Source organism: Seriola dumerili, unplaced genomic scaffold, assembly GCF_002260705.1.
Source record: "Seriola dumerili isolate Sdu_G_001 unplaced genomic scaffold, Sdu_1.0 BDQW01000052.1, whole genome shotgun sequence".
Lineage (NCBI taxonomy): Eukaryota > Metazoa > Chordata > Actinopteri > Carangiformes > Carangidae > Seriola > Seriola dumerili.
In genome coordinates, this window is record NW_019174307.1 from 9,019,464 (window position 1) to 9,044,818 (window position 25,355).

General features: G+C 41.4%; 1 protein-coding gene across 1 annotated transcript in view; it reads right to left on the minus strand.

Annotated features, from left to right (window-relative positions):
• Nucleotides 1-389: 389 nt before the first annotated feature.
• abca12 (ATP binding cassette subfamily A member 12) overlaps nt 390-25,355 on the minus strand; it is a 70,849-nt gene continuing 45,883 nt past the window's right edge. The window contains exons 48-71 of the mRNA XM_022741141.1: nt 25,118-25,314; nt 22,819-22,976; nt 21,772-22,005; nt 21,411-21,549; nt 20,793-21,039; nt 19,319-19,408; nt 18,224-18,311; nt 17,967-18,094; nt 17,264-17,351; nt 16,774-16,882; nt 14,795-14,849; nt 12,849-13,026; nt 12,508-12,623; nt 9,945-10,107; nt 9,447-9,700; nt 8,876-9,080; nt 8,436-8,545; nt 7,651-7,801; nt 4,883-5,017; nt 4,203-4,306; nt 3,844-3,936; nt 3,543-3,648; nt 2,293-2,430; nt 390-1,821 (exon numbers count right to left, since the gene is read on the minus strand). Coding sequence (XP_022596862.1) covers nt 1,717-1,821; nt 2,293-2,430; nt 3,543-3,648; nt 3,844-3,936; nt 4,203-4,306; nt 4,883-5,017; nt 7,651-7,801; nt 8,436-8,545; nt 8,876-9,080; nt 9,447-9,700; nt 9,945-10,107; nt 12,508-12,623; nt 12,849-13,026; nt 14,795-14,849; nt 16,774-16,882; nt 17,264-17,351; nt 17,967-18,094; nt 18,224-18,311; nt 19,319-19,408; nt 20,793-21,039; nt 21,411-21,549; nt 21,772-22,005; nt 22,819-22,976; nt 25,118-25,314 — 3,391 coding nt within the window. The 3' untranslated portion in view covers nt 390-1,716. The remainder of the gene's footprint in view (nt 1,822-2,292; nt 2,431-3,542; nt 3,649-3,843; nt 3,937-4,202; nt 4,307-4,882; nt 5,018-7,650; nt 7,802-8,435; nt 8,546-8,875; nt 9,081-9,446; nt 9,701-9,944; nt 10,108-12,507; nt 12,624-12,848; nt 13,027-14,794; nt 14,850-16,773; nt 16,883-17,263; nt 17,352-17,966; nt 18,095-18,223; nt 18,312-19,318; nt 19,409-20,792; nt 21,040-21,410; nt 21,550-21,771; nt 22,006-22,818; nt 22,977-25,117; nt 25,315-25,355) is intronic.

Sequence of the window (25,355 nt, forward strand, 5' to 3'; positions counted from 1 at the left end):
TGACGACCACACATAATTTAATTCAAATGTTATTTCTGGAACTATATCATTCTTTCAGGTTGCAATCCAAGATATTTAACGACCGTTAATGTAACCGATAAATGGTTAAAAGAACACCTGTGAAGCATGTAGTTAAAAGTCCCAGTGCTGTTGTACTCTATATAAGTACTCATGGAATGACTCTCGTCCAATCAAATTACTTGGTTGGAACTAACTGTTGTACAATTTACTATCTTCAATTATTCAGTTCTATTTCTTCTACTTGTGCCTGTTTTGCAATTTAACATCTGACAATTTTGTAATCACTAATGTGTTTTGTCTACAACAATTTATCAGTCAAAAGTAAGAGTGAAGAAAGAGAGCAAAACTGGTTCACTGATGTTGGATAAACTCAATTTATTTTCACATTGATAATAGCAAGCCCAACTAGTGTGTCATCGTTGGTTTATTGCATTAACTAAATGCCACTGTAAACAATTGAAGATGAATTTGTGTGCAGACAAATGAACTTGAATCAAACTGAAAAAAAGCAATCCTCTCTGTTTTAAATGTCATAATGTGGATTCCACTCTAGCTGAATATTCAAGGCCTATCCAAGGAATATTAACACAGTTTGAGTCATCTGGGTAGCTCATACAGTGGCAAAAAATTCAAAAATACTTGAGAATGTGTTTGTGTGTTTACGTAGTTGTTTTGTCATATACTGTGTTGTGTTTAAGCTTGACCTATGGGTATATCCATTGGTTCTCCAAGTCCTACACATAAACAATGATAATGCAATAAGGCTGAAATCAGCTGGTGTGTTAGTGTTTTAGGTCTGTCATAGCAGCAAAATCAAAGACCCTTATGCTCAAACACAGGAAAAGCACATACAATATGCAAATGAATAGCAGCTGCATTTGAAAAATAGCTTTATTAGAATTATAAAAAAGAAAAAGGCTTGATACATTCAAGACCATTTGGAACTGGTCCATAAGTAGGAAAGAGTACATTAAATATTCAGTTTATTCATTTTTAAAAGTTAGATATGCCCTTAGAGGAAGTGTTAATGAGTAGGGGAAAAGTGCATATTGAGGATGTTCTTCTGTGTGTGAATATTTTTTGTTTTGTCAAATTTTATCCAGTGGGCACAATTACATATCCCTCAGATATAAAAAAAAAAAATTACTTTGTGAGACATATTATATATTTAGTGTGTGAGTGCTTTAAGATGATGTTAAATCAAATGAAAGTGATTCCAAACAGAAAATACATAATGCTTTTGATTTGCTATGGTATTGGTAATATATAGTGAACATTGCCCCAACCACAGAGAGAAATTAATAGCCTACATGATTAATTTTATCCTTCATAAATAATAATATCTTGAGAATTAAAGGTAAACATACAAACGTAATCATGTGACCTGTAAAATAGGAAGACTTCAATTTATTGACTTTTGCAGTTGTGCATGTATGTAAATGTGCATGTGCTCTTATACTTTTCATTAAGAGTTTAATTTGTTCAGGATACAAATGTAAGTTACCCTTCATATCATGGGCCAAGAGACTTTCAAGAAATAGTCAGGAAATTGTTTAAACTCTTATTTTTCGCACATAAAAATATATATACTGTATACATACATATATAATATAGGCAGATTTACTATAAACACCTACTGTGTTTCATTTCATAGTGGACGTAGACATGATGGCAAAGAAAAGACGGCAGTCAGCTCTATGTTTGTACTGCCTTAATGGAGTCCAGGTCATCATACTCATTTTCATTCTGAATTGGTATGGTTTCCATGCCAATCTTTCCCATGGCAAAGTTGATGAAGACCTGTGGAGATAGACCAATAATGTAAGAGCCATGCCAGTATCAAAGACTATTATCCTTCTCCGAGTGCCATAAATTTCAGCTAATCTTTTGGACAGTATTCCTCCATGACCACCCCCCTCTTTCTTCTGCCTATGGCTTCTTCCAATCCCAGAGCCCCAGAAGGGCAGAGTGGTTGAAGAATATCAGCACTGGCTGCATATAAAGCTCATGGATTTTCTCCCTAACTCATATTCCATTTATTTTCCCTCAGGCATACCCTCTGTCAGTTTCCCTCTGCCTCTTTTAAACTTTTTCTACTCAGTCTTTCACTCCCACTCAGCTTTCTTCTGTCCCTGCCTCCCCTCCCACCCTCTCTCTTCTTCTCTCATCTCCTGTCCCTTTTTCTGTCCCTCGCTACCATCTGCCCACCCCTACAAAACCTCACACTAGTTCTCCTTCTCTCTCTGTTTGTGTCCTGTCTCTTTTTCTCACCTCATCCAGTGTGGTTTGGCTCACTGAGAAGTGTTTGATCTGCAGAGCATTCTTGTTTGACTCCAGCTGGTCGAAGATGTCAGCCACCCCTCCTGGAGCAACTGGTACGTGGTACTCCACCATAGTGGAGTGCTGGTCCTGTGTGTTGGGAAAGAATGCACAAGTAGAGGGTTAAATATTCTATAAATCATGAAATACTGGAAAATACACTGAAAAGGGTGATGTTCATAAAAATATATGTATGCAGTGGGGCCCAGAAGTCTAAAACCACTTTCCCATTCACTTGAATAGGAAAATGGTACAGCGATACTATACATTCACATATATAGAGTGTATGTAGTATATTCTGGGATGGGCCACAGAACACCTGGAACACAACAGGTCCTTATGTGCTATGTGTCCTATAGGTTTTCTTTCTACTTTTGATTGAGCAAGTCAGACAATTTTCAAGAAGAAACTGCCCATATGGGCAGTGAGGTATTAATGTCAGTACTTCATAGTTCATTTTATAAGGATTCCCTAAAGCTTCTCTACTCAATATTGTCATATTAGCAATGGATCCAAGTGTTAGAGCTGCAGCAGGCAGCTGTTTTCAGATAAACCCACGGTACACACCCTGCCCAGTTAAAGTTAGCAACTACCTTAGCGACTACCTTGTAAACATGGTGGAGCATTTAGCAGTTAAAGAGCCAGATATTTCCCTCAGGAATTGATGGAGACAAAAAAAAACATAGCTAAAGGAGGAGTGAATATTGGACTTAGATTCATCAGGTGGAGAGAAACGCCTCCAAATTAATTATAATTTTAATCTATTGTGTAAATCAGATGTGTAAATAGGCAACTATTTGCTAACAATTTATCTTAACAATTTAATGAGATGAGAATATGTGTTTCCAGCTTGTTTCACTGCCCCAAGTAGCTGAAAAAATCTATTAATGCTGCTTAAAAACTAGGAACAGCAGCCAGCTCATATGAGGGCACACTCGTGGGATTTGACAGTACAGCTAGGTCTGTTGAGGTTTTACACAAATTAGTCAGGCCCTTTGTAAATGAGAAGGAAATAAGGCCAAACAAAAGCATATTTTAGAAGCATATTGCTGTACTCTTCTTCAGCAAGAAAGATTCACACATACTCATACACAACAAATTCCAGTAAATTTATTGCAGCATTCCACTGCAATGTATACTTAGTCTTTTCCCTCTTCTCTACCAAGTACTCTTCTCTACGTCGGATAGCTGACATAGCTCACCTTGAGATAAGTGCTGGGGAATCTGCGCTGCATGAAGCCAGTGATTGCCTCTGCATCACAGGACGCCTCGGCCAAGTACATCTTCACAGTGAACCCGCTGCCAAACCTGCACAAAGGAGATTTTACGAACAAAGCACAGTGTTATTACATGTCTGAGGGGAGGGGGCGGGGTACACTGCTCTTACAAGTAAAATTGAGCATTTAGTTGCACAAAGGAACACGGGGGAAGAATGGGAGGCTATGGAGGCAGAGTGGGGTGAGCGGTAATAGCCGGATTGGAGGATGAGCAGAGGTCACTAACCTGTTCTTAATGTGCTGCAGGGAGCCCAGGCATCGGAACTGACCTTTCACCATGATGGCAAGACGGCTGCACAGTGCCTCACACTCCTCCATGCTGAGAAACAGAGGCAAAAAGAGAAAGATAAAAGGTCATACTAGGAGTCTTACATACAGCAGTAATTAGTTATGGTTGCTGTCACACAAAAATAAATAAAGAATACATTTATTAGTTATCCTAATTGTTATCTACAGTATACTGTGGAAAAAAGCCAAAAACATAATGTGCTAGAATAAAATGTCATTTCATGTTATACTAGAATCTAGTAATGTGTTTATGAAATGTTTCAAGCTATAGGTGTATGTCTGTGATACTCTTCTAACCTGTGAGAGGTGAGGACCACAGCACATTTTCCTTTCACTTCTTCAGAGATGATTTTCCACAGGTGACGCTTGGTCCGAGGATCCATGCCAGAGCTTGGCTCATCCTGTGGAGAGAGGAGCAATGAGAAGAGGGTAGCAGGGTGTGTGAAAGAAAGACAGGGAGGTTGACATCAAGATAGAGAGATATAGGTGTGCAGCACATACTGTAAGAGAAGGGAAAACCAGGGGTAGGGTGAACAGATGCATGAATGCAAAATAGGATGGGAGATGGGAGGCCCAGTGTTACAGACAAAGCAAGAAAGGGGGAGGTTAAGGGAAAAAAATGAAGACAAAGACATGAGACAGAGGGAAAATTCAAGAGGGGAATGGGAAATTAAGATGACACAGAGGAATGGAAAAGCACGGAGAGATCTGAAGACAGGAAGAAAGAGAGATAGAAAAAAGAACTTTTGATAGACATGTAAGTTGAAAGCTATGGGGAAGACTATCCCTTGGGAAAGCCTGAGTAAGCAGACTCATTAACTATATGAGCTCTGTCAAGTCTAGTCTGTCAGTACCTACTTTACGTCAAAGATCCTTTCAGGAGGAACAGTCGCATACAGTTAGTTAAATGGCCAGTGGTGGCCGGTCAGGTATTTAAATGGATACAGCTACAGCGGCATGAACGTGACTGTCCTCACCAGGAGCAGGATTTGTGGATGCCCAATGAGAGCCAGCGCTGTAGAGAGCTTCCTGCGGGTGCCACAACTGTAACTGTCGGTAATGATATTTCTGTGGTAGTTCAGCTCCAGCCTCTTCAGCAGGTAGTTCACCACCTTTAAGGAAAACATTGAAGGGATTACACAGAGGATAAATACAATGAAGTCTTTAATGCACTAATCTTCACTAAAAGATGGCTACACTATTGAGTCACATTTATAAGATTTAAAGCCAATTACAATTATAGCCAAGCAGAATGTTTCACCTTTTAGAGTGAGACTTTGTAAAATACAGTGGCAACTACAGGATAATGGTGAATACTGATAGAGTGTGACAGAGGTAGAGAGGAGAGTAGAGTAGAGTAGAGAGGACTCATCAAGTCAGTGAACTGACTCAAAAAGAGGCAGGAAGTGTTTTTTTCTTCTTTCAGAATGATGTGATAGATCAGTCATCACTTTTAAATGTGACTTTTCAAAGCAAAATCAAATGGAATCTCTGCAGTATAAACACACTAAAAGCCACCCATGCAGCTTCCACATAAATCTGTTATTTTAAAACTCACTTTTATCATTGCAAATGATAGAAATACAATAAAACTGTAAGGTGGCATCATTCGCTTTTTCTTCCAAATAAGTTTATATCTGCAGGAAGCCAAAGGAGAACGCCACCATGGTTCTGCTGCAAACTGATAATCAACGTAGTAGATGTGGAATGGATTAACTGTCATCTACCGCACCTTCAATAATTGTAATGATTGCTCTGTTCGGCTGCATTAGGAATATAAGACAATTTCACAGAACAGTGTGCTGTTCACTGTTGTTTCATGAACGTGAGGATGAAGTCAACCACTCATCTGTGGCTCCAGCTGATCTAAACAACACAGGAGCTTTGCAGGAAGCTGACTGTCCATCCCTTTTAACCCATCAACTGGAGGCCCCTCTCTCTGGAGGAAAAGTTCAATATCCCACTACACACACAATTCAGAACCTGACCACAGCAGGAAAAGGTAGATTTAAAGAAAGATTATTCTGAGGGCAAAGTGTTCCCCTCCACCTTACTGGCTACTTGATATTCATTCTTTTCTGTTATTGCCTCCTCCTATTCTGTCCAGTACAGCAGCACAGCAAATAACTGAGGTATCTATCTGTCCCACTCCCATGCATATTTAATTTTGTTTGAACAACAACGATGACTTAACTTGGCAACTTTACTCTATCTAAACTCCATCCTGTCCTGAGGCTGCAACTTTAGAGAACAGGGACTGACACAGCATAATTTGGTGACTATCAGTTTATCCTGTGTGTTAAACCACATTGAAAACAGGAATGAAATCCCTGAATGGCATCATAACCATGTCAGTCACCTAAAAATCTCCCTTGCCTATTAATCACATGAAATAGTGTGCTGTAAATACCAGTTCACTTTCCAATAGCTTGAGGTGATTTCCCATCGGTAAGCTTTAACCTATTTCCCCCATCAGCTCGCTAGTTTTGAAGCCACGTCAATGAGGCAAGCCAATGCAATAGATAGCTTAGTTCACTTTGATTCGTTGTAAGAGGATTCGATTTTTCTGTATGTTATCAGAGCACTGTGTTACAGCATAACATACAAATACAGTTTTAGCAGCTACATTTGAGTGATTAGCACTGGAAACATAGTGCAGCATCTTCCTGACAGTGTTGTTTTTTTTATGTTCTCTCATAAAAGCCCCTTTCTATCACCTTTGATGTAACAGCTCATTAAGCCTGACAAAACCATGTCAATGTGAAATGACCCCATTAAGGCTTGTCTCATTATCCACAGCTAGGGGACTGTCAGTGAGAGACAACATAAGAGGAACTCTATATATAACCTCATCTTTGTGAATTAGCCCAACATCGATGCCATCACCATTACAACCATTGTTGTCATTTCCCTGACCAGAGAGGAGAAGCTGCAACGATGATGATCAGAGCCAGGTGCATCCATTGCTGTGCCTCGCTGTTTGCGTAACTACATGTGTGTCTGTGTTCATACTGGCTAATGTATGTGCGCAACTGCGTTTCTAACATGACTGTGGCTGTCAGGAGCAATCAATATCTTTGTGCTTCTGCATACTAAATTGTGAAATCGTACATAGAGAGAGAGAGACACAGATAAATGTTTTTCCTGCATACAATTTAGAATTGTCATGTTTTCTACAAACTTTCACCCACTCAAGAGCTGTTTCTTTTTCTTTTCTTTCTTTTTGTGAAAAAAAGAAGAAAATATCAAGATGGAAAATCAGAAATCACATCATCTTTTGATTGGTTGCTCTCTGCAGATTCCTCTCATGTCAGCAGCAACAGCAGCTAAAGACAGGCACTCTCAGTAATCACCACAGAAACAAGATTGATTAGTTCTCAGAAAGATAAATGGGAAGAATGGGGCTAAAGTGACATGTCAAATGAGATCCTCTCATCATCAAAGTATCGTTTAAATGTAAATTGTCTGCACTGAAGCATACAGCATCAACTTAATTCTGAAGTTTGGATTGCATGAGCTGACAACAAAAGCGTTTCTATTTTGCCCCAGATAGTACAGCTTTCAGCACACATCACTCAACACTTCACACCCTCTGATTCAGTATGCATGGAAGCATCAACAGTTCAACGGTCCTGCAGAGGGAGTGCATCTTTGAATTTATATCTGATCCTGTGTCATTTTGTGCACGGTGTTATCGCCACCCGAGGCTTTGAAAGGCAGCACAGAGTCTGCAGCTCCTCCTTACCCCTTCTATCTCCCTCTTTGAGATGCCTCGAATGCGAGCGTAGAAGTACAAGTGCTCCTCTCCAGTGAGCAGATTGTCCAGTGCATCCACCTGGGGACAGTAGCCGATGTTAATTCCCTGGTTGCGGCACTCCATGATGTCTACCAACCGCCTGGGGAAAAAAAAATACAAAGAAATACATCACATGTAGGATGTTTCAGAGGACCTGTTGTCTGTCGTGTGCCGTGTTGGGAATGGCCACCAACGCAGAGCAGGAATTGGGAGCCAGGCTCATGAGTACAGCGGCGCTTTATACTTTCATAGGAGAGCTTCAGATACAGGGATAAGATACAGCTGCTACTTGCTAAATCCCACACCATTATGTCGAAAATTTGGCTGATGCAAAGCAATAACATCCCTCATTTGTGGATATTTGTGTTACACAAATTTAATCTAGCCCAAATTCATTAAGCAGTGCAGCTTGAGCGCCTGTAAAAATTAAATCAAAGCAATGGGTTTACTTCTGTCGTATCCTCTGATTCTCAAAGATCATCTTTAGTTTGCAGGAAAATGTAGGTAGTGTTGTCATTTTTTAGACTTTAAGATTAAGATTATTTTACATTAGCCTGACACCACCACATCTTCAGTGTACAGATTGTATCTATTTGTGACAACAGCAAGCTAGGTGAAACACACCTCCATCCCTACACAGTTCATTTTGAGAACAATAAACAACGATCAAATGCAAACACGCTCTTGGTCACATTTGCACATTGTGTGAACAACTAAATGAATGTGCAGCTTACCCATCCCAGTCCCTGATCTGTGCTGTGCCATCGGTGGGGCTAACATCTCCAGTCAGCATCTTGAAGGTGGTAGTTTTTCCTGCTCCGTTCACTCCCAGCAGACCAAAGCACTGTAAACAATCCCTCACTTCTTAGTGATCCTGAATCATTCAACCACTATACAGTACTATGATACATTGATTAGATTGATGTTCATGTCAATATTCTGATCTAAGACTTGTGAGTCAGGTATTTACTACATCATTACACAAAGTGACAAGCACCTATCTACAAATCTACTTTAGCAATACTGCTGACTTTCAGATTGATGGAAAGATGGTGGATTAATAGATTACTGCACAGTCATGCTGTTGTCACAAGAGGTTGATTATTCATAAAATAACACAACCCCTCCCTCTTTCTTATCAATAGTAATCCATATTCCTTTTCCTTAGGCTTACCTCTCCTGCAGGGATGCCCACAGAGACCCTCTTGACAGCATGGACCTTTCTCTTGAGGTGATGATAGACCTTAGTGAGCTGGTTGACCTGCAGTATGTCTGAGCTGGCAGCTCCAATGGACACCCGTTGGTGCTCAGCTGCCACATCCTCATCCTCGTCCTCACGAGCCACCTGTGGCACTGCCTTCCTGCCCCAAATCAGATGCCTGCAAGGGGGGACAGTAATAGGTGTCACAGTTAATGTGAGTAACTGACAGAGACACAGAAAATGCCCCATTAGGTCTCTGTGTGTGCTTTTTAACATAAGTGTTTCAGGCTTCTGATATCTTTGGGGATCATAATGTATTGCTTGTATTTTTCAAAATAACTTAAAAGTGGCTCTGATGCCCAATCAACCGCTCATTTGCATATTCTCTGCATTTGTGTCTCACTTTTGTATTCTGGACTGCGAGAGAGTCAATTCCTCATTCTCTACATGCAGTATAGTCTCAATCCAATTACAAGGCTGGATGTGTACACAGGACTTCAGGATAATTTCTCATCATCACGTCTCTGGCTTCAGTTTTCCTTACCTGACTTTGCGCAGGAGAAACTTGTTGAGCAGGAGGCGCAGGGTGAAGAAGACCACGCCTTGGATGAAGGAGGAGATGAACATCCAGCCCAGGGCGTCTGTGGAGAATGGGTTCTGATAGGCGTCAATGCCATAGCCACTGAGGATCTGGACCTCTATATTCATCCGAGCCAGCTGCATCAGCCCGTTCCCGAAGTTGAACTGGGGGAAGATGAGGAAGGCGTGGCTCAGCTTTTCGAAGATGTCCTTGATGGCCTGCAGGAGGAAAAGGACAGAATAGATGGGGTTGAGAAATTGTATTGTAATTCTCACTTTAATGTCATTGGAAATGTGAGGTGTGTTTGCCCTTCTCACTCCTCTGCAGCTCAGTATCACCACAGCTACAGAGGCTGACAACGTTTCATCCAACAGTTGAACACTCACACATTTAAGTGTGTTTCTAAATACTTCAGTATTCATATTCAGTTCCTAACAAACAGTATCTCGACTTTAATCTGACCTCTGGGTTGCGCATTGAAATTTGGCCAAGGAAGTAGAGGATGGAGGTGGACATGATTGTGTTGATACTGATGAAGAGGTTGATGCACACATAGGTGATGAAGGCCATTTCTGCATCCTTGAAGACGCTTGATAACAGATACATCCAGGGGAAGGTAGCAAACCTGAGGGATTGACAAAGGCAGGAGACTTGAAACACAGCATCAAATAAAAATAACTCCACACATACACCTTAAAATAGCCCTGCTGTGATCTGCCTGGGTTGGTTTCAAATACAGGATACGCACAAAGACAAACACACAAAGTGGATATAGAAAATTTATATAGTCCTTCTCACAAATGCACTTTCTAAAATGACAGGATCTTGCATTTTTTAACTGAAGTGGTTGAGGCCTTTAACAGGCTAAATAGAGTGTCTGTGAGATGAAAATAGGCACCAAAGAATACTGGAAAGGGAAAGGGGGGGGGGGAAATACCACACCATGACAAGGGTAAACATTCAGTCATGACGCCAAAAGAGAGGAAGATAAATTACTTCTCCCTTTATTCCCCTGCTGGCAGAACATCCTTTTCCTTCTTTTTTGTTCTCTCCTTTCTCTCACATAATCTGCTTGTTCATTTGATTGGGGTGTCTGGGTCAGAGAGACAGAGAGGAAGAGAAGGAGGTAGAAAGAGATGAAAAAGAAGAAAGAGGGGTGGGAAAAGAAAGAGACAGACACAAACAGATAGAGCCAGACAGAGACAAAGCATCTGCGTTCCATGCCCGAAAAAAAAAAAAAGGTGCTTGGTAGGCAGACTGTGGGTGCCAAGGCATGACAAGGAACAGAAGCAAGAAGGCTGCAGACCAGACCAGGTGGGTGCAGCCTGACAGATGGAGTGCTGTGATTATTCATTGCTTGGGAGGGAGACATCTGTCTGATAAATGAGGAGCAGAGTGCTGACTTGGCCTCCTAAGATCTAGGGCTTAGGACGAGTCCTGCGACAGCAACGGCAAACACAGGAGGCAAAACCTCTGCTACAGCTGGTAAATGATGTAAATAATCCCAGTGATGCAGAGTCGGAAAACACGGCACATTATTGGTTTGACGCCTTCCCCAAATCTACATCTCACAGTCAGATTTCAAAATCTCAGTATGTTGAGCTAGATAGCCTCTATCTGACACAAAGTCATACTGATTGAGGGTGGTGGTATTATTTTCAATAGTACACTGTCCTGATTGTACTCACACATCTACTTACAACTGTGTAGGTTTGTGGCTCTCTGGCACAGTGGCGTTGCAGTGGCTGTTTTCAGGCTTTAAAAAACTGAGCCTGTGACATGAGAGACTTTGGCCCAATCACAGGTCTCTTTACAGAGAGAGAGCGTTCCTACCAGCTGCTCTACAAATGCGGATGTGAGTGCACGTCTCTTCAGATGGACGTGTGTCAGTATCGGGGAAGCGCTTCAGAGAGGTCATCTATATGTTTGTCCATTATGTCTATCGTATTTATCCTCTGTGTAATCATTTGTCTTGTATGCCATCCTCTATGTTTTTTTATTTTATTAATGTTCTGTCATGATATTTCACCAATAAAAAAAAAAAACAGGTTTATTGTTATGGATGCAAGTCCTGTTGCTTCCTGATCTCCCGTCCTTCCCTCTCTCTAGTGTCTTTGACTTGAATGGGATCAACATGTTGGTAGTGACTTTTCTATCAGCCTTTCAGTTCTACCACCATCTGTCTTAGTAAGAAATTCTGAAAAAATTGAGCTGTGTAGTTTGAAAAACAAGCAGCCTCCTTATGCTCCGTGCTGTGAATCCAACCCGGTGATACACAATGTAACATGCAGTAGAGGCCAGAAAGAACAGCGAGGACATGCTTATGAAGATTTAGAAACCTTTGTTAGATTAAATCATTTTGATGAATCCTGTGCAAGAAACACACAGTCAGTTCGAATGAGGATAGATGATGGACTCAGCCTGTCCAGGGCATTTCACTGTTAGGCCATAAAAATTCCTTGGATGCTTTGGGTGCATGTAGAGGATGATTGTCTTACTACAGAATGAAGCGCCATTCAATGAGTTTGCTTGAATCTGAGCAGCACCGATGTTTCTGGAAACTTTGCATTCATCGTACAATTGCCCTCAGCAGTCACGTTACCATTGAACACAAGGTTGAGTGGCAGCCAGACATACCAATGCTGTGGTTCAGGTTGATCTTTGTTATTAGGCTTTTGCATCTTGTGATGAACTTTTTTCTCAAAGGAAAACCTCCACATAAAGTGGTAGCAAACCTGGCCAAACTGCTCGTTCTCAACCTGTACGATTGTGTCACCTTTGGGTTTGCTGCCCCGTCAAACTTACATTTAGCAATGCTGCCAGGTTCTGAGATCTTAGCAAATATTTCAGTGAGAACAATGTGATTACTTAGCTCTCAAGTTGTAATAAAATGTATTCTTCCTTTGAAAACTAGAATTGATAGAAAATGTCTATAAACAGCACAAGCCAAAACACCAACAATATCGTAAACTGACAGTAATTTTTCGGCAGATTTACTAAATCCACTTCCTCCCGATATACTGACCCGAAGAGCACTAGAAGGAGGGTGATGGCCCCCAAATTTTGCCGTTCTGTGAATGCTGGAATCTGGAAGGCTGCGATCACACCAACAGTCAAAGCCACAGGGATCATATAGATGACCTGTTGAAAAAGATGAAACATGATGTACAGTAGCAACACAACGGCATGTCATTTAAATGAAAAAAAAAAAGATTCTTAATTGATCATGAATCTAAAAATACCATAATACCATGTTTGCTTTTGCTTTTACTAAGCATGATTTTGAGTCACAAGGATTCGACTACATTTAACCGAGTTGGGGAGATGATTGTCTGGTTCTGCCGTCAGACCATTACAAGATCTCACCATGTCATAAAAGAAGTTCACAGCCCAGTAGAAGGGCTCTCCGATGCCGGCGATGTGCTGGAGCCTCTTGGAGCCACTGTGGTGCTCGTTCACTTCATAGATGGCAAAACTGGCTGTTGTGATTGAGAAGCCCGTCAGCACACACATAGCCACAAGGATCTGGAGCATTCCCTGAACACTGTGGGGAGAAAATAGGATCATTCAAATGACAATGACAACACTGATGTCATTAATTATCAGGCACGTCCGTATTTAGTGTATTATCATTCATCCGCATAAACTCTATTAACGGATAATATATTTTGCTGCGCTCCTTCAGTTTTCGCTTCTTTCTGTACTCACTGTAGAAGAGGCCACAGTGCTTTAGTAGCTAGAGGTTTAGATCCAAGGAAGAAGTGTGCAAATCGATACACTCTTGTGTGCTGAGTCACTTTGGATAAAGCAGCGTGGTGTAAATCTTTTCAGAAAACAATGGCCCCATTTTAAAGTCCTCCTACAAACTATCATGTCTTCGTCTGCTGGGACCTGACTCATTTGAACTGTTCAAGTGGCTCACAATAAACTGAATTCCATTCATAACAAATAGCTCTTTTAGAAGAAGAGCTCGCGTCTCACCTCTGACAAGATAATAACTGCAGAAGAAACAGATGGCTTCAAGTCAAGAACAACTTCATACTGCTATTGCTGTATAGTCAGTATGCACAGTGGTGCTGCGGTGAGGCTGTAAAGCCTATTGTCCAGACTAGACGCCAGACAACCAGCTGAGGCTTTAATCCTTCAGTTTCTCTTGAACCTAGTCCACTCCTTCAAATTTTCTTGATGCCACTAACTATTCGTCTCCCATGCTCTGTGCTCCCATGCCTACTGCTATATAGCATGCTACTCTAGTATTTTTACTTCTCTCCTTTGACCAGGGTACAAAAACACCAACCAAACAAAATGAGCTGCATAACACTAAACAAGCTGGCAGAGTGACCAAGTTAGAAGGAGAGAGAGAGTAGCAGAGAGGGACATGTGGTGGGCGTCCACTAACTACAGAGGATAGCCAGCAGCAGCAGCAGCTACTGAGAAGGCTTGTTATCAGTATGGCCAAGATAGCCTTAGAATTTTTCCCATGGGCACAGCGGCCACATTGTGAGAATCAAGACATTTGAAGTAATAAGCCTGCTGTATCTTTAACACAGCTCAGGCCAAATCAATACATCCAGCAAGGAAGCAGAATCACCCTGGATGGAGGGGGTAATTGTGCACTTGCAGCTGCTGCAGTACCTTAGCAGGCTAACAGCTAATAAATGCTACACACACAAAAGTAAATGTGGAGCATGTGGAGGAACTGGACGCCAGTGAACACTGAAAGTGAGATCGTTAGTGGTACTGCTAATAAGGCTCTGGAGAGGATGGACCTTCACAGAGCTTCGGCTCAATCCACCTTCGCAATGATTGATTTAATTTGATCCACTGGAACGTCCATGTTTGCGCACATACATGTAAGCACACACAGACCTGCACTCACTCTGCAGTCTGGATCTCTAAAACAGAATGTGGAGTATTTTAAATAAACCCATTTTGGGAAGTGGGGTAGAATCAATCCACCTCTGTGCCACCTTCAGGGTAAACACTCATTATATTGGGACTCTGATCAATAGTGCAAGCTCAGGGAAATCCATTTAGAAAATCAAATATGGGTAAATACTGCTGTCATGTGCCTCCCTGCCCTGAGTCCACTCTGACTTTAATGTCCTGAATTGAAAAGTAGGATGCTTCCATAATTTATCTCGAGCTCAGCCAAGCAACAGTCAATAATATTCATCATGACTGACTAATTTTGTAATATTTTCACCAATTAGAATGCTAATGAGGATCTTTTTCGCAAGAGCAGCCATTGGTATTGTTTTATACCAACAGTTGGTTCAGCAGAGGGAAGAATTTTTAAGTGTAGTCCTTACACTGCATCTTCATCATCCGCCCGACCGAAATAGGGGTGACTGGAAACTGAAATGGCTGTATGAGAAAAAAAAAAAACAGATCATTGTGTTAGCAATAGAAAAACAACAGCACACAGCCTATTTTTCAGCACAGGAACCAAATGAGCAATGATATTCTCTTAGCCTGGGACACAGTCAGTTGAAAAATATTGTGCAAGATGATTTCATTTGCCAGTACACACAAAGGAAATTGAATTTTCTTTATCATTTTTTCAGGGTCTTTCTAGACGCTCACAGACATGAACTGCTCCCCTACATGTCTCTGTTTACATTTCCCGAAATAGAATAGTATGAGGTCACCCAAAGCACAGCAGCCTCAGAGCAGGTTGCAGGTTGAGCACCTTGCTGAAGGACACTTTGGTAGATATGATAGATTATATTGACTAATCTGAAGTTGGATGTTCCCTAATGTGGTTTGTATCTTTTCCAATGGAAAACAACTACTGCTGAAGCTAACAGTTATTTTCATCATCAATGTGTCTGCAGACTTCTTGGTGCATCGATTAATTGTTAAGTCGGAAAAATGTCAGAAAAAGGGAAAAAAAAATCCTGTCACAATTTCTCAGAGCTCCAAATCATGTATCTAAATTGCTAATTTTATCTGACCAACAGTTGAAAACCCTCAATTATTATTTATGGCATCACAGAGGGCAAAGAAAAACACCAAATATTCACTTTTGAAAAACTGAAACCAGTGAATTTAAACAATTAATTGACTATGAAATTTGTTACTGATTTTTCTGTTCATCAAATAATAGATCAACTCACTAAATGAGAAAAATGCATCATGATTTATAACATTTTTTATAACATTTTAGTTCCAACTGCCTGAAGCTGAAAGTGTTTTTTCTCCTTTATTTTTTAAAGTAATAAACAAGGATTCTTTTCTATTCACATCTTCTAAAGGTGGCTTATTAAACAGTTGAGTAACAGTAAATTTTCTCTGTGGTATGGGGTAGACAGACTTTCAATCCTGCGAGAGTAGCATGAAAAAACAATTTGATGCAGACCACTACAGGGTCCCAACCCAGAGTTTATACTGCAGGACACAATGTGAGGGTTAGGGTTTCACATCTGACAGAGAAATGATCACCTTGAAAAGTAATCTCCCTGGATCTCCACCCCTGACACCCTCTAACACGCCCTGACACCGCTGGGAGTTAGCAGGTAACATTTAAATGATTACTACCCTCAAGCATTTTTATCATCTATTGGGGAAGAAATGTGTGTGTGCATGTAGTTCTGTGCATGCACTGTATGTTTTTATGAGCTTTTATTTATGTGCATTTGTTTGTGTGTGTGTGTGTGTGTGTGTGTGTGTGTGTGTGTGTGTGTGTGTGTGTGTGTGTGTGTGTGTGTGTGTATGTGTGTTAACTCCTGCCTGCAGGCAGATGGTCAGGGCGATGCTCAGAGCTGAAACAGTGCTGAAAACGTGGGCCAGCCTCGTTCTCTTTAGCATAGCTCCCCAGTGAGCAGCACTCATCAGTATTCACTATGCATAGTGATGTGAGTGTGAAGGCCACACAGCACCCCCTGCCTTTAATCCAGTGAAATGAACCATGAGTAAACACTGTTTACAGCTTTCTTTATATTTAGAACACAAAATGCACAGGGTGGTCAACCAGTGGCACCTTCTTTATACCAATGTGCACAACCCTAGTCTCTCACATCTCTTTCACACGTTTGACTCTTCTAATCTTTGACAATAGCCAGGGTGTCTGCATGAATACATTATAATCCCTCCGATCGTAATATGAATAGACCTTTTCTAAAATCACTAAAATAGTTAACAGCAACAAACAATGTCACAATATCAAAAACTTAGATAGCGGTGATCTTTAGCGTCTTTGTATGTTTAGGGACCTTTATCAATTAAACTGAAACCTCAGACTGTGTCCTTTGCCTGTGATTGAAGTTTTACACTTTACTTGCCAACTTACCATATTTACGCGGATCCTTGTCTGCCGGAAGATTGGAGCGCAAGATGAGGTTGTTGAGGCTGCTTAAGTATGCTGGCATTGTGTGGTGGCCCTCAGGGTTGAACCAGACCTAGCCCAATGTGAGTACAAACACAGACAGGCACGCACACACACACACACACACACACACACACACACACACACACACATTCATAGAAGGTGTCACTCGCATTGCTACGGATCAGGGTATGTATGCAAGTCTACCGCATCTCTACAAAATGCAGACGTCATCACCTGAGGACATTTACACACTAAAACAGTGGCACTGTTGCTGCAGTAAAGCTTATTTATGATGACACTGATGATATAACAATGCAGCTCCATCTGCAAGCCTTAACCTTGTAGACAAACAACTTTAGTTAGGATGTTATGTTTTACCTTTCAACAGCTCATCAGTACAGAAATTAAAGCGATAATGAGACAGGAAGCAGGAAAGCGGGAGAGAATTTACCTTAGACAGAGTACGGTTTTTTGGCACTGCTCGAAGGTCCATTTGTAAGTCAGGGGGAAGCTGCATTCCCAAATCAAAGCCACCATACCTGAAAAAAAGAAATTGGACACATATCGATCAAAACAAAGAGCTCTGAATGTTGCTGAGAAATTAGATGTGACAATTTCTCTTAATCAAAGCAAATCCACACAAGCAGATGAGATGCACTTTGGGGTAAAAGCTTCTGACTCGACATTAAAAGTATGATTAATGTGATCAGTTACTAGAAGCCCATTGGTATCAAGCTGAGCAACCAGGGAGACTCAGGTTTTAGGCCTTAACTAATTTTATTTACATCACGACAACAGCGCTTTCTTACCAGTTTTAAGTATTTAAAGCTTCCCAGGTGACTGACATATTTCAATTGAAAGAATTAAAGTCTTTAAATTTACAGTTGGAGAATCACAACTAATTTTACGTTTGGGTCAATGGACCCTGAGGTGATAAAAAAACTAAAAATAATGAGCCTCATGCATTATTTTCAAACTATCTCAAATTAGGTTAACTCATCAAAATGATGAAATATTATGAAATGTAATTCTAAAATAGGAAATGAGAGCGTCTATTACCACTGAGAACACAGCTTTCTACAACTGTAAATGATATACCGGCTAAATTGTCAACGTAGCTACATTAAGAAAACGTAAACACAGGCTACATTCACCTGTTTCTGATGAAGTCATTGGCTGTGGTCACCAGGTAGTTCTCCACATTGATGCCACTGAGGTTATAAACAATCTGAGACGAAGGGATCCTCTTGTGCGGCGGCTGGAAGTTGTCCTCATCACAAACCTGCAGTTTATGGAAGAGACAGAGGCATCACACTTGTCCTGTTTCAAACAATCACGTTCAAGAACACACACGCTCACACACACACGCATGCACGCACACACTCGCTCTTCTCAGTGAATCCAGTCTCACCTGTTCCTGACGGGTGCATGTACAGATATTAAATGGTTTGGAGCTGTTCCCTCTGGAACTCCAGTTGTTTGTGTTTCTTGTGCAGACCCTTAAAAAGAAACATTCACAAAGTGAATTGGTGGCAGCCTGCAGTGCGTGATAATGCCACAAGCCTATCCCCAGGCACACCCACGAACACATGTAGAGACCAAGTTGATGACGGCATGCACCAATACCTGTGTATGTGTGTAGAAATCTGCAAGCATTCATGAAGAGATCAGGACCTAAATATTTCTCTGATATAACACTGTTCTCAAAGCTGTTTAATGTATCATATTGTGAGAAATTTGTGCTTGTGTGGTTTGATGTTCAACTCCCCCACATTTTGTTTTCTGCCAAATGTTTTCCGGGACACTCTGTGCAGATCAAAAACGCGTTTGTAGCAGTACACATGTCTTTGCACACTTGGACACTGAAATGCAGCCTGTTACTTTAGATAGAAATTAGTCAACAGCAGTCACCCATGGAGGAAAGTCACGGGACCATAGAGTATATTCTAGTAAACTATGTAAATGCAGCACCCTTTCAGTCCCTGTCACGGTGTTATTATAAGACATTATGAGGAAAACACGGAGGCTCTTTTGCACCATATGTTTTTTTTTTTTTGTTTGTTTTTTTTTGGCAGAGAATTTTGAAATGCCTCCGAGGTCTGGTTTATGAGTGCCAACACTGATTTGAGTGCCTGTAAGGGGAAAATCTGCCCTATAAACACTGGGTGTTTATGGAATACAAATGATGCTCTCACATCACAGAGTCCTGCTGCAGGCTTTCAGCCACATACGTTGAGCTGAGCAGGAGAAAAATAGAGAGGAGGGACATGAGAGACACCAGAGAGGGAGCAGCAGGATGCGGAGGGAGACAGACAAGTAAAATGAAACAAGGTGAGAGAGGAGGCATGAAAAGAATGACAATGAGTGAAACATGAAAACATTATATGTGTGGAAAAGGGTGGAACACAGAGAAACTGAGCACAGGCGTCCAGAGTATCACTGACAAATTTATCACATTCAAGAAAAAAAACAAAAAACAGCTGGTATTTGAGGAGTGATTACATACGAGTTATCAGATTTGTTGAAGCAGGCGTTATCGATCCCAGGGAATGACATCATGGCGTCCACCAGCTGCCTGGAGTTGGGATTTTGGTTTCTGTGGAGAAAATAATTAGTCAGCCTTTAATCAAGCATAACACATACATTTTATAACAATGTAGAAAAGCAGGCAAAAGCTTGCTTCATAAAGCTCTAATACAGCATCAGCAGACAGATAAATGGATTTTGTCTCAGTAGCATTTATCAAAGGATTCTTTTTAGAAATCTAGCTTGAGAGCAATTTACTACCTCACCACTTTGTCAATAAAATCACCCTACCAGTGATTGTAATATAACATCTTTACTGTGAGGGGGCTGGGCTGGTAAAAGGAGAGTTAGGACATTTGATTGGCCACTTTACATTTAAGTGGATTTCTTTCATTTGAGCTCTCCCATGCCTTTAGACACGAATAGAAGGTCACTCTCAGATAAATGTACATTCACATTGTTCAAGAAAAATACAGCGCTCTGACAAAATTTGATAAAATTTGATACTCTAGTGTCACAATCTATAGTCATAATGACAGCAGAGACAGCAAGACTGGAACATATTCGACCCTCAACAAGTTATAACCTCATTCATCGGCGCCCGCCCCTCAGCTCCAATCCTGAACTCATCAAAAATAAATAAATAAATATTGTTTTCCAATCTCTTTTGTGTATCAGGCCAAAGAGAGCCCGGGTTGAGCGTCGATCCGGTCTTTGATATGGATTGGCACCTCAGCATTTTCTCCCTTGCCATATATTCCCTTGATCAAACAACAGCGCTTGTCAACAATGAAGACATCTCGCAACCTCCTGGCACTCTTAATCTCTCCAACTTTGATCTCGCTCACATTCTTTCTCATTCCTCCCTGTCCTCAAGGTCCATCTGCCCTTGAACGAACTACAGCTTCAAATTCATTTTCTAACAAGTGAGACATGTTGCTCCCCCCTCCCCCCCAACAGGCCAATCAAGTAACCGGCTGCATCAACCCTTCATGAAAGTTTCATCAAAATCAGACAGGGGTGTTGCAGTCAGCCCCTCCGCCGTTTGAAAACTCAGTCTTTCATCCGAGTGACCACAGTTCATCCTCCTCCAAACTTTGCTGTTATGTATGAGATATCACATAAGATGCATTTTTGACTGTAGCCTTTGCCATAATTTACCATGTTTATCCATTAAAACACAACAAGTTTGGGGTTTGTTTCCTTGCGCTGTTGAATTCTATCAACAACTGCCTGGACAAGGTACAATTTTTCATCTATCTTGGCATATTTGTTGCCACCAGAGTCTCTGTGGCATTGCCCTGACTTTGCCAAATGAACTGAAATAAAAGAGCAAAGCCTCAACGTTCAGTTGAATGGCTCCAAACATGCTTTGTGTAAAAACAAGCTGATTATCCTTGCTGTGTTTATGTCTGTCTGCTCCCCTCCCAGTGCTCCCTGCCATTAGAACTGACCTGAAGAAAGAGTAGCTGGGTCCGATGTTGTAGAGTGCGGGGCTCAGCTCCAGCTCAGGATAGTGCTGCAGATCGCTCTTGATGGAGCCCAGGCCCATTGCACACACCACAAACAGAACAGGAAGCAGGATCTGGGAGATCAGGCCCTTCCAGTCTCTGCGGCTGTGTTGGAACCTCTTCATCAGTATGGCCACCATCTGCTGCCAGGCCAGGGCCATGCCGCACACCATGGATGAACCGGTGAGCTCTAAAATATGGAGAGGAAATGGAGATAAAATTCTTACATTTTTGTACTAATGCATGTACTTACTGTCTTACTGGCTTAATGATGTCTGCTGTTTCTCTCTAAGGCACACTGAGCTAAAGGTTAACAGGTAGATAGTATCAAAAAAGATGGTAAGATGGGTGTCTCGAGTGTAGAAGCTGTAGAACCAAGTCAGCTGAGTAAGTTAATGGTCAATTATTTCAGGTCAAGTATGAAAATTTGAAATATATACATATAAAAAGAAATAAAAAGAATGTTTCAGCACACTGATCATTTTCAATAATGTGAACAATGAAAGAAAAGGAGAAAGGAGGGATGGACAGAGCAGTGGAAAGAAGAAAGGAGGAACTCACTGATCCGGTCACCCAAGGTTTCACTGGTGTCTGAAGGGAAGCTGTCAATGGATCCTGTGTCCGAGACGGTCTCTGAGATAGACAGGGGGCCGTTCTCAAGCCCAGCTTCTGTGTTTCCATGAGTCAACTGGAGGAACACCTACAGAGATAAAAGCAAAACCTGTGTTTGTCAGATGGTCTATCTAATATATGTCATGGTTTATAAGAAGTTTACATGTGCGTATGATAAAGTTTTGGGGCATTTGCACATTTGCACAGTAAGTAGCACCCCAGCAGCTGTACATGTTTTTCTCCACTTTGACTGCAGTGTAAACCTGTGCTTTTCGTGTGTGGGTGTGTGCGTGTGTGCGTGTGAGCATACCTCCTCTAGGGTGGTGTCAGAGATGCCATAGCCTCCCAGCTGCAGAGCGTCCAGGTTGGAGTCCAGTGCGGTCAGCAGGGAGCGGTATGAGGAGGCGTTGGATGAGGTGAAGGGGGGCAGCGAGTAGACCAAGTCGCCACCCTGGGCCTCCTTCAGTCGCGCTTCAGGTACATGGGCTTGGATAAACGCCTTCAGTTCAGCATTGTCAATTCGTTCGGATTCTAGGTTCTGCATCTGCACATAGTAAAATAGGAATAGATAATGACATGGCATCTACGTTACTCTTGTGGTTCTGTTTTTTGTGTGCTCCACCATTCTTCCCCTACATCATCTATGACTGACTCTCATGGTATACTGAGTAAAAGACGTTCACTAGGATTATCCACATTTGGAAGAAGGACCCTTCATCATAGAATGTTGTCACAGCTTTTCATGAAAGCGTTGTCCAAAGTCATCTGACTTTGCTTTTAAGGATGAGATAGACGTAGGAAATTGGCATCACATTATCTGAGAAGCTATTGAAATGACAGAGCACTAGCATAGATACCTCAGATAGATGTACATAGAGAACATGAAGCATGAAACAGGTGTAAGAAACTCTTCAGTTACATCCTGTAACTGGAGGAAACCATGGGTTTGACCAAAATATATGTCCGGCATAATCAAGAAGGGACTTAATGTGTGATCTCAGATGCATCTTTTTGCCAACTCTACACATCTAACTCGCATATAACGCCACCAAACAGGCATGGTAAAAAAAAAAACTTCTTTTCATTTGCTTCACTGGGAAGACAGCTGAACAAAAATGTATGAGAAAGTTTGCAGCAGTCAGCACAGCATCGCATGTGCAGGGATTTAGTCCATCGAGCAGTTTTTCAGTACATGTGATACAATTCACACTGTTGCATTATGTCGGGGAGACGAAACCTAGAATTCATTTACACACGAGTAAGACAGCTCTACTATTATAATGCACTGTGATATGTTTCATATGGCTGCGCATTGTCCAAGATGTGTCATTGTTAGGAGAACATCATGGATGGATACCTTCTTGGTGAGGGTGAGTTTGTAGCCCTGACCCAGCTTGTCTTTCAGGTGGAAGGGGGACCCACAGCATTTTAATCCTCCTCTCTCCAGGAAGGCGATGCGGTCACTCAGCACCTCGGCCTCATCCAGGTGGTGGGTGGACATGATGATGGTGCGGTCTGAGAGGACACACAGACCAAACACACATTTGTGTTATTTGTAGATGCATTATTATATCATCCCTTGAAATGCACACAGTAAAATTAGGTTTAATACCTAGCTTTTAATAATAACTATTTAATGAAGCTTAGTAGGAGTTTCAAGGCTTCAAGAAGAAAGAAAGAACAACACAGAAGCAACATTTAGATGTCCTTTGGTAAAATTATTTGGGATTTTTCTCATTCTCCTCTCCTAGTGATTTTGGCCTCGTAAGTGTGTGTATCCTGACGCACAAACATGCGCACACTACACACATCCAAATAAACAACCAAAATCCAGGCATTACAAAGCCCGATGCAAGCTCTGTCATACACACACACACATCATCAGAGGAACAGGCGCACAACCAGCAAGCGATGCAGAAAGTTTATTTTCAAATACATTCCCCTGGCACCAAACTCTCACTAACATCTGAGACAGGGCCAATTACACAGGATATTTTCTACATCTACAATTATATGACATTTAGCAGTCTCCCTGCCATTACCGCCGCTCCCCTAAGAGAGCCTAAAGAAAAAGTACTTCTGGATTTATTTTAGAATAATTATATGCTAAACTTAAAGTAGGAAGCTGAGCAAGGGAAAGCCATACAGGGCCGGTTCCAGGTTCACTGTTCTCATAACAACATCAGTGGAAAACACCACAGCAAGAGCTTGTATCATCTGTGCCATGTGAGTGTCAGCAATGTACATTTTAGTATTTTTATACAAGGATCATTATGATAATAATAAAAAATATTTGTCCATTTCACTGTTACATACTGGCTATATTTTACATAAGCAAGTAAACTTGATTTCTAAAGTACCTTTAAAAACCAAGGTGCTACACAGGTGCACATAAAATACAATACAATAAAAAACAACAGGAGAATAGTCAAACTTACAGAATAAAGTGCAGAAAGAACACCATGATACATTCATCATTAGCTATACCACTTATCCTTTTAGGGTTGCAGAGGCACTGGAGCAAATCCCAGCTGACATTGGGAGAGGGTGGGTCAATCACACGACTGATATATCGGGACAAACAATCATTCATGCTTACATTGACACCTACGGGCAATTCAGAGTCGCCAATTAATCTAACCTGCATGTCTTTGGATTGTGAGAGGAAGCCAGAAATCAATGTAGGCATGAGGAGAACATGCAAACTCTACAACAAAAGGCCCCAGCCGGCGACAGTGCTAACCACTGCACCACTAGCAAAATAATAATTTATAAAAAATATCAACCAATACAGGTGGGTTTTTAAAAGCTTTGTAATTCAGCCAGTTTAAGTCTGCCAGGACTGGAAAGATATGTTCTCTATGTCTAGTGTTTGTCAGAACAACTTGCTGCTGGATTCTCCACCAATTACAAACTAACTGCTGCGTCACTGAGGCAAATAAAAAAAGATTTATTGGAGAAAAGGCAAGAGGAAATGAGGGTGTGGATAAGTTGCACAGCTATGTTTTTGGGTAGAACTAGTTTCAGTGGCAATATGTCTGATTTATATGAACTCCTCCATTTCTTTCTAGAATGTTTTAAGTTAGCTGTCAGTAGTCCAAATGTGGGGGGTGGCACTGTAAAAAAAAATGATCAGGACCAATTACCAGAGCTTCAGTTTTATCAGAATTCAGTTGCAAGACGTTTGAGGCATCTACTCTTTGATAGCAGCAAGGCAGCAGTGCAGGGAATCTGGATTGTTAAAATTTTTAGGGATAAACGAGACATACGACTGGGAGTCATCGGCGTAACGATGGTAGAATGTATTGAAGTGGCAAATAATATGGCCAAGGGGTGGCAGATACAAAGTGAATAAAATCGGGCCAAGTATCAAGCCTTGCGGGATCCTGCATGACATAAAAGGAGAGAGTACTTTTCTCATTTTGTTCTGTTCATTTTTTCTCTTGCTGCTATTTCTTCCTGCTCCTCTTCTTACTATTATTATCATCATTATTAGTGGTAACAGTAATGGTCTGTGGTAATAGTAATAATAGCAGTCAAGTATCTGTAGCTTGGGGTTCAATGGTGAGTTGGTGAACTCAAATTAACAGGAATGCTTTTATAAGTGTTCATTGCGTGTGTGTGTGTGTGTGTGTGCGTGTATCTGAGACACTCACGCTTCTTATGTTGGATAACAATGTCCCAGATGCTGCGCCTGGAGCAGGGATCGACTCCTGTGGTGGGTTCATCCAGAACCACCAAGCGAGAGCCCCCTATGAAGGCGATGGAGATTGACAGCTTGCGCTTCATGCCCCCCGACAGGGTGCCCACCCGCTTGTGTCTGTGAGCGTACATGCCTGTCTCCTCTAGGATTCTGGTAGGGGAGTCAATGAAACGCATTTAACACAGAGCTCA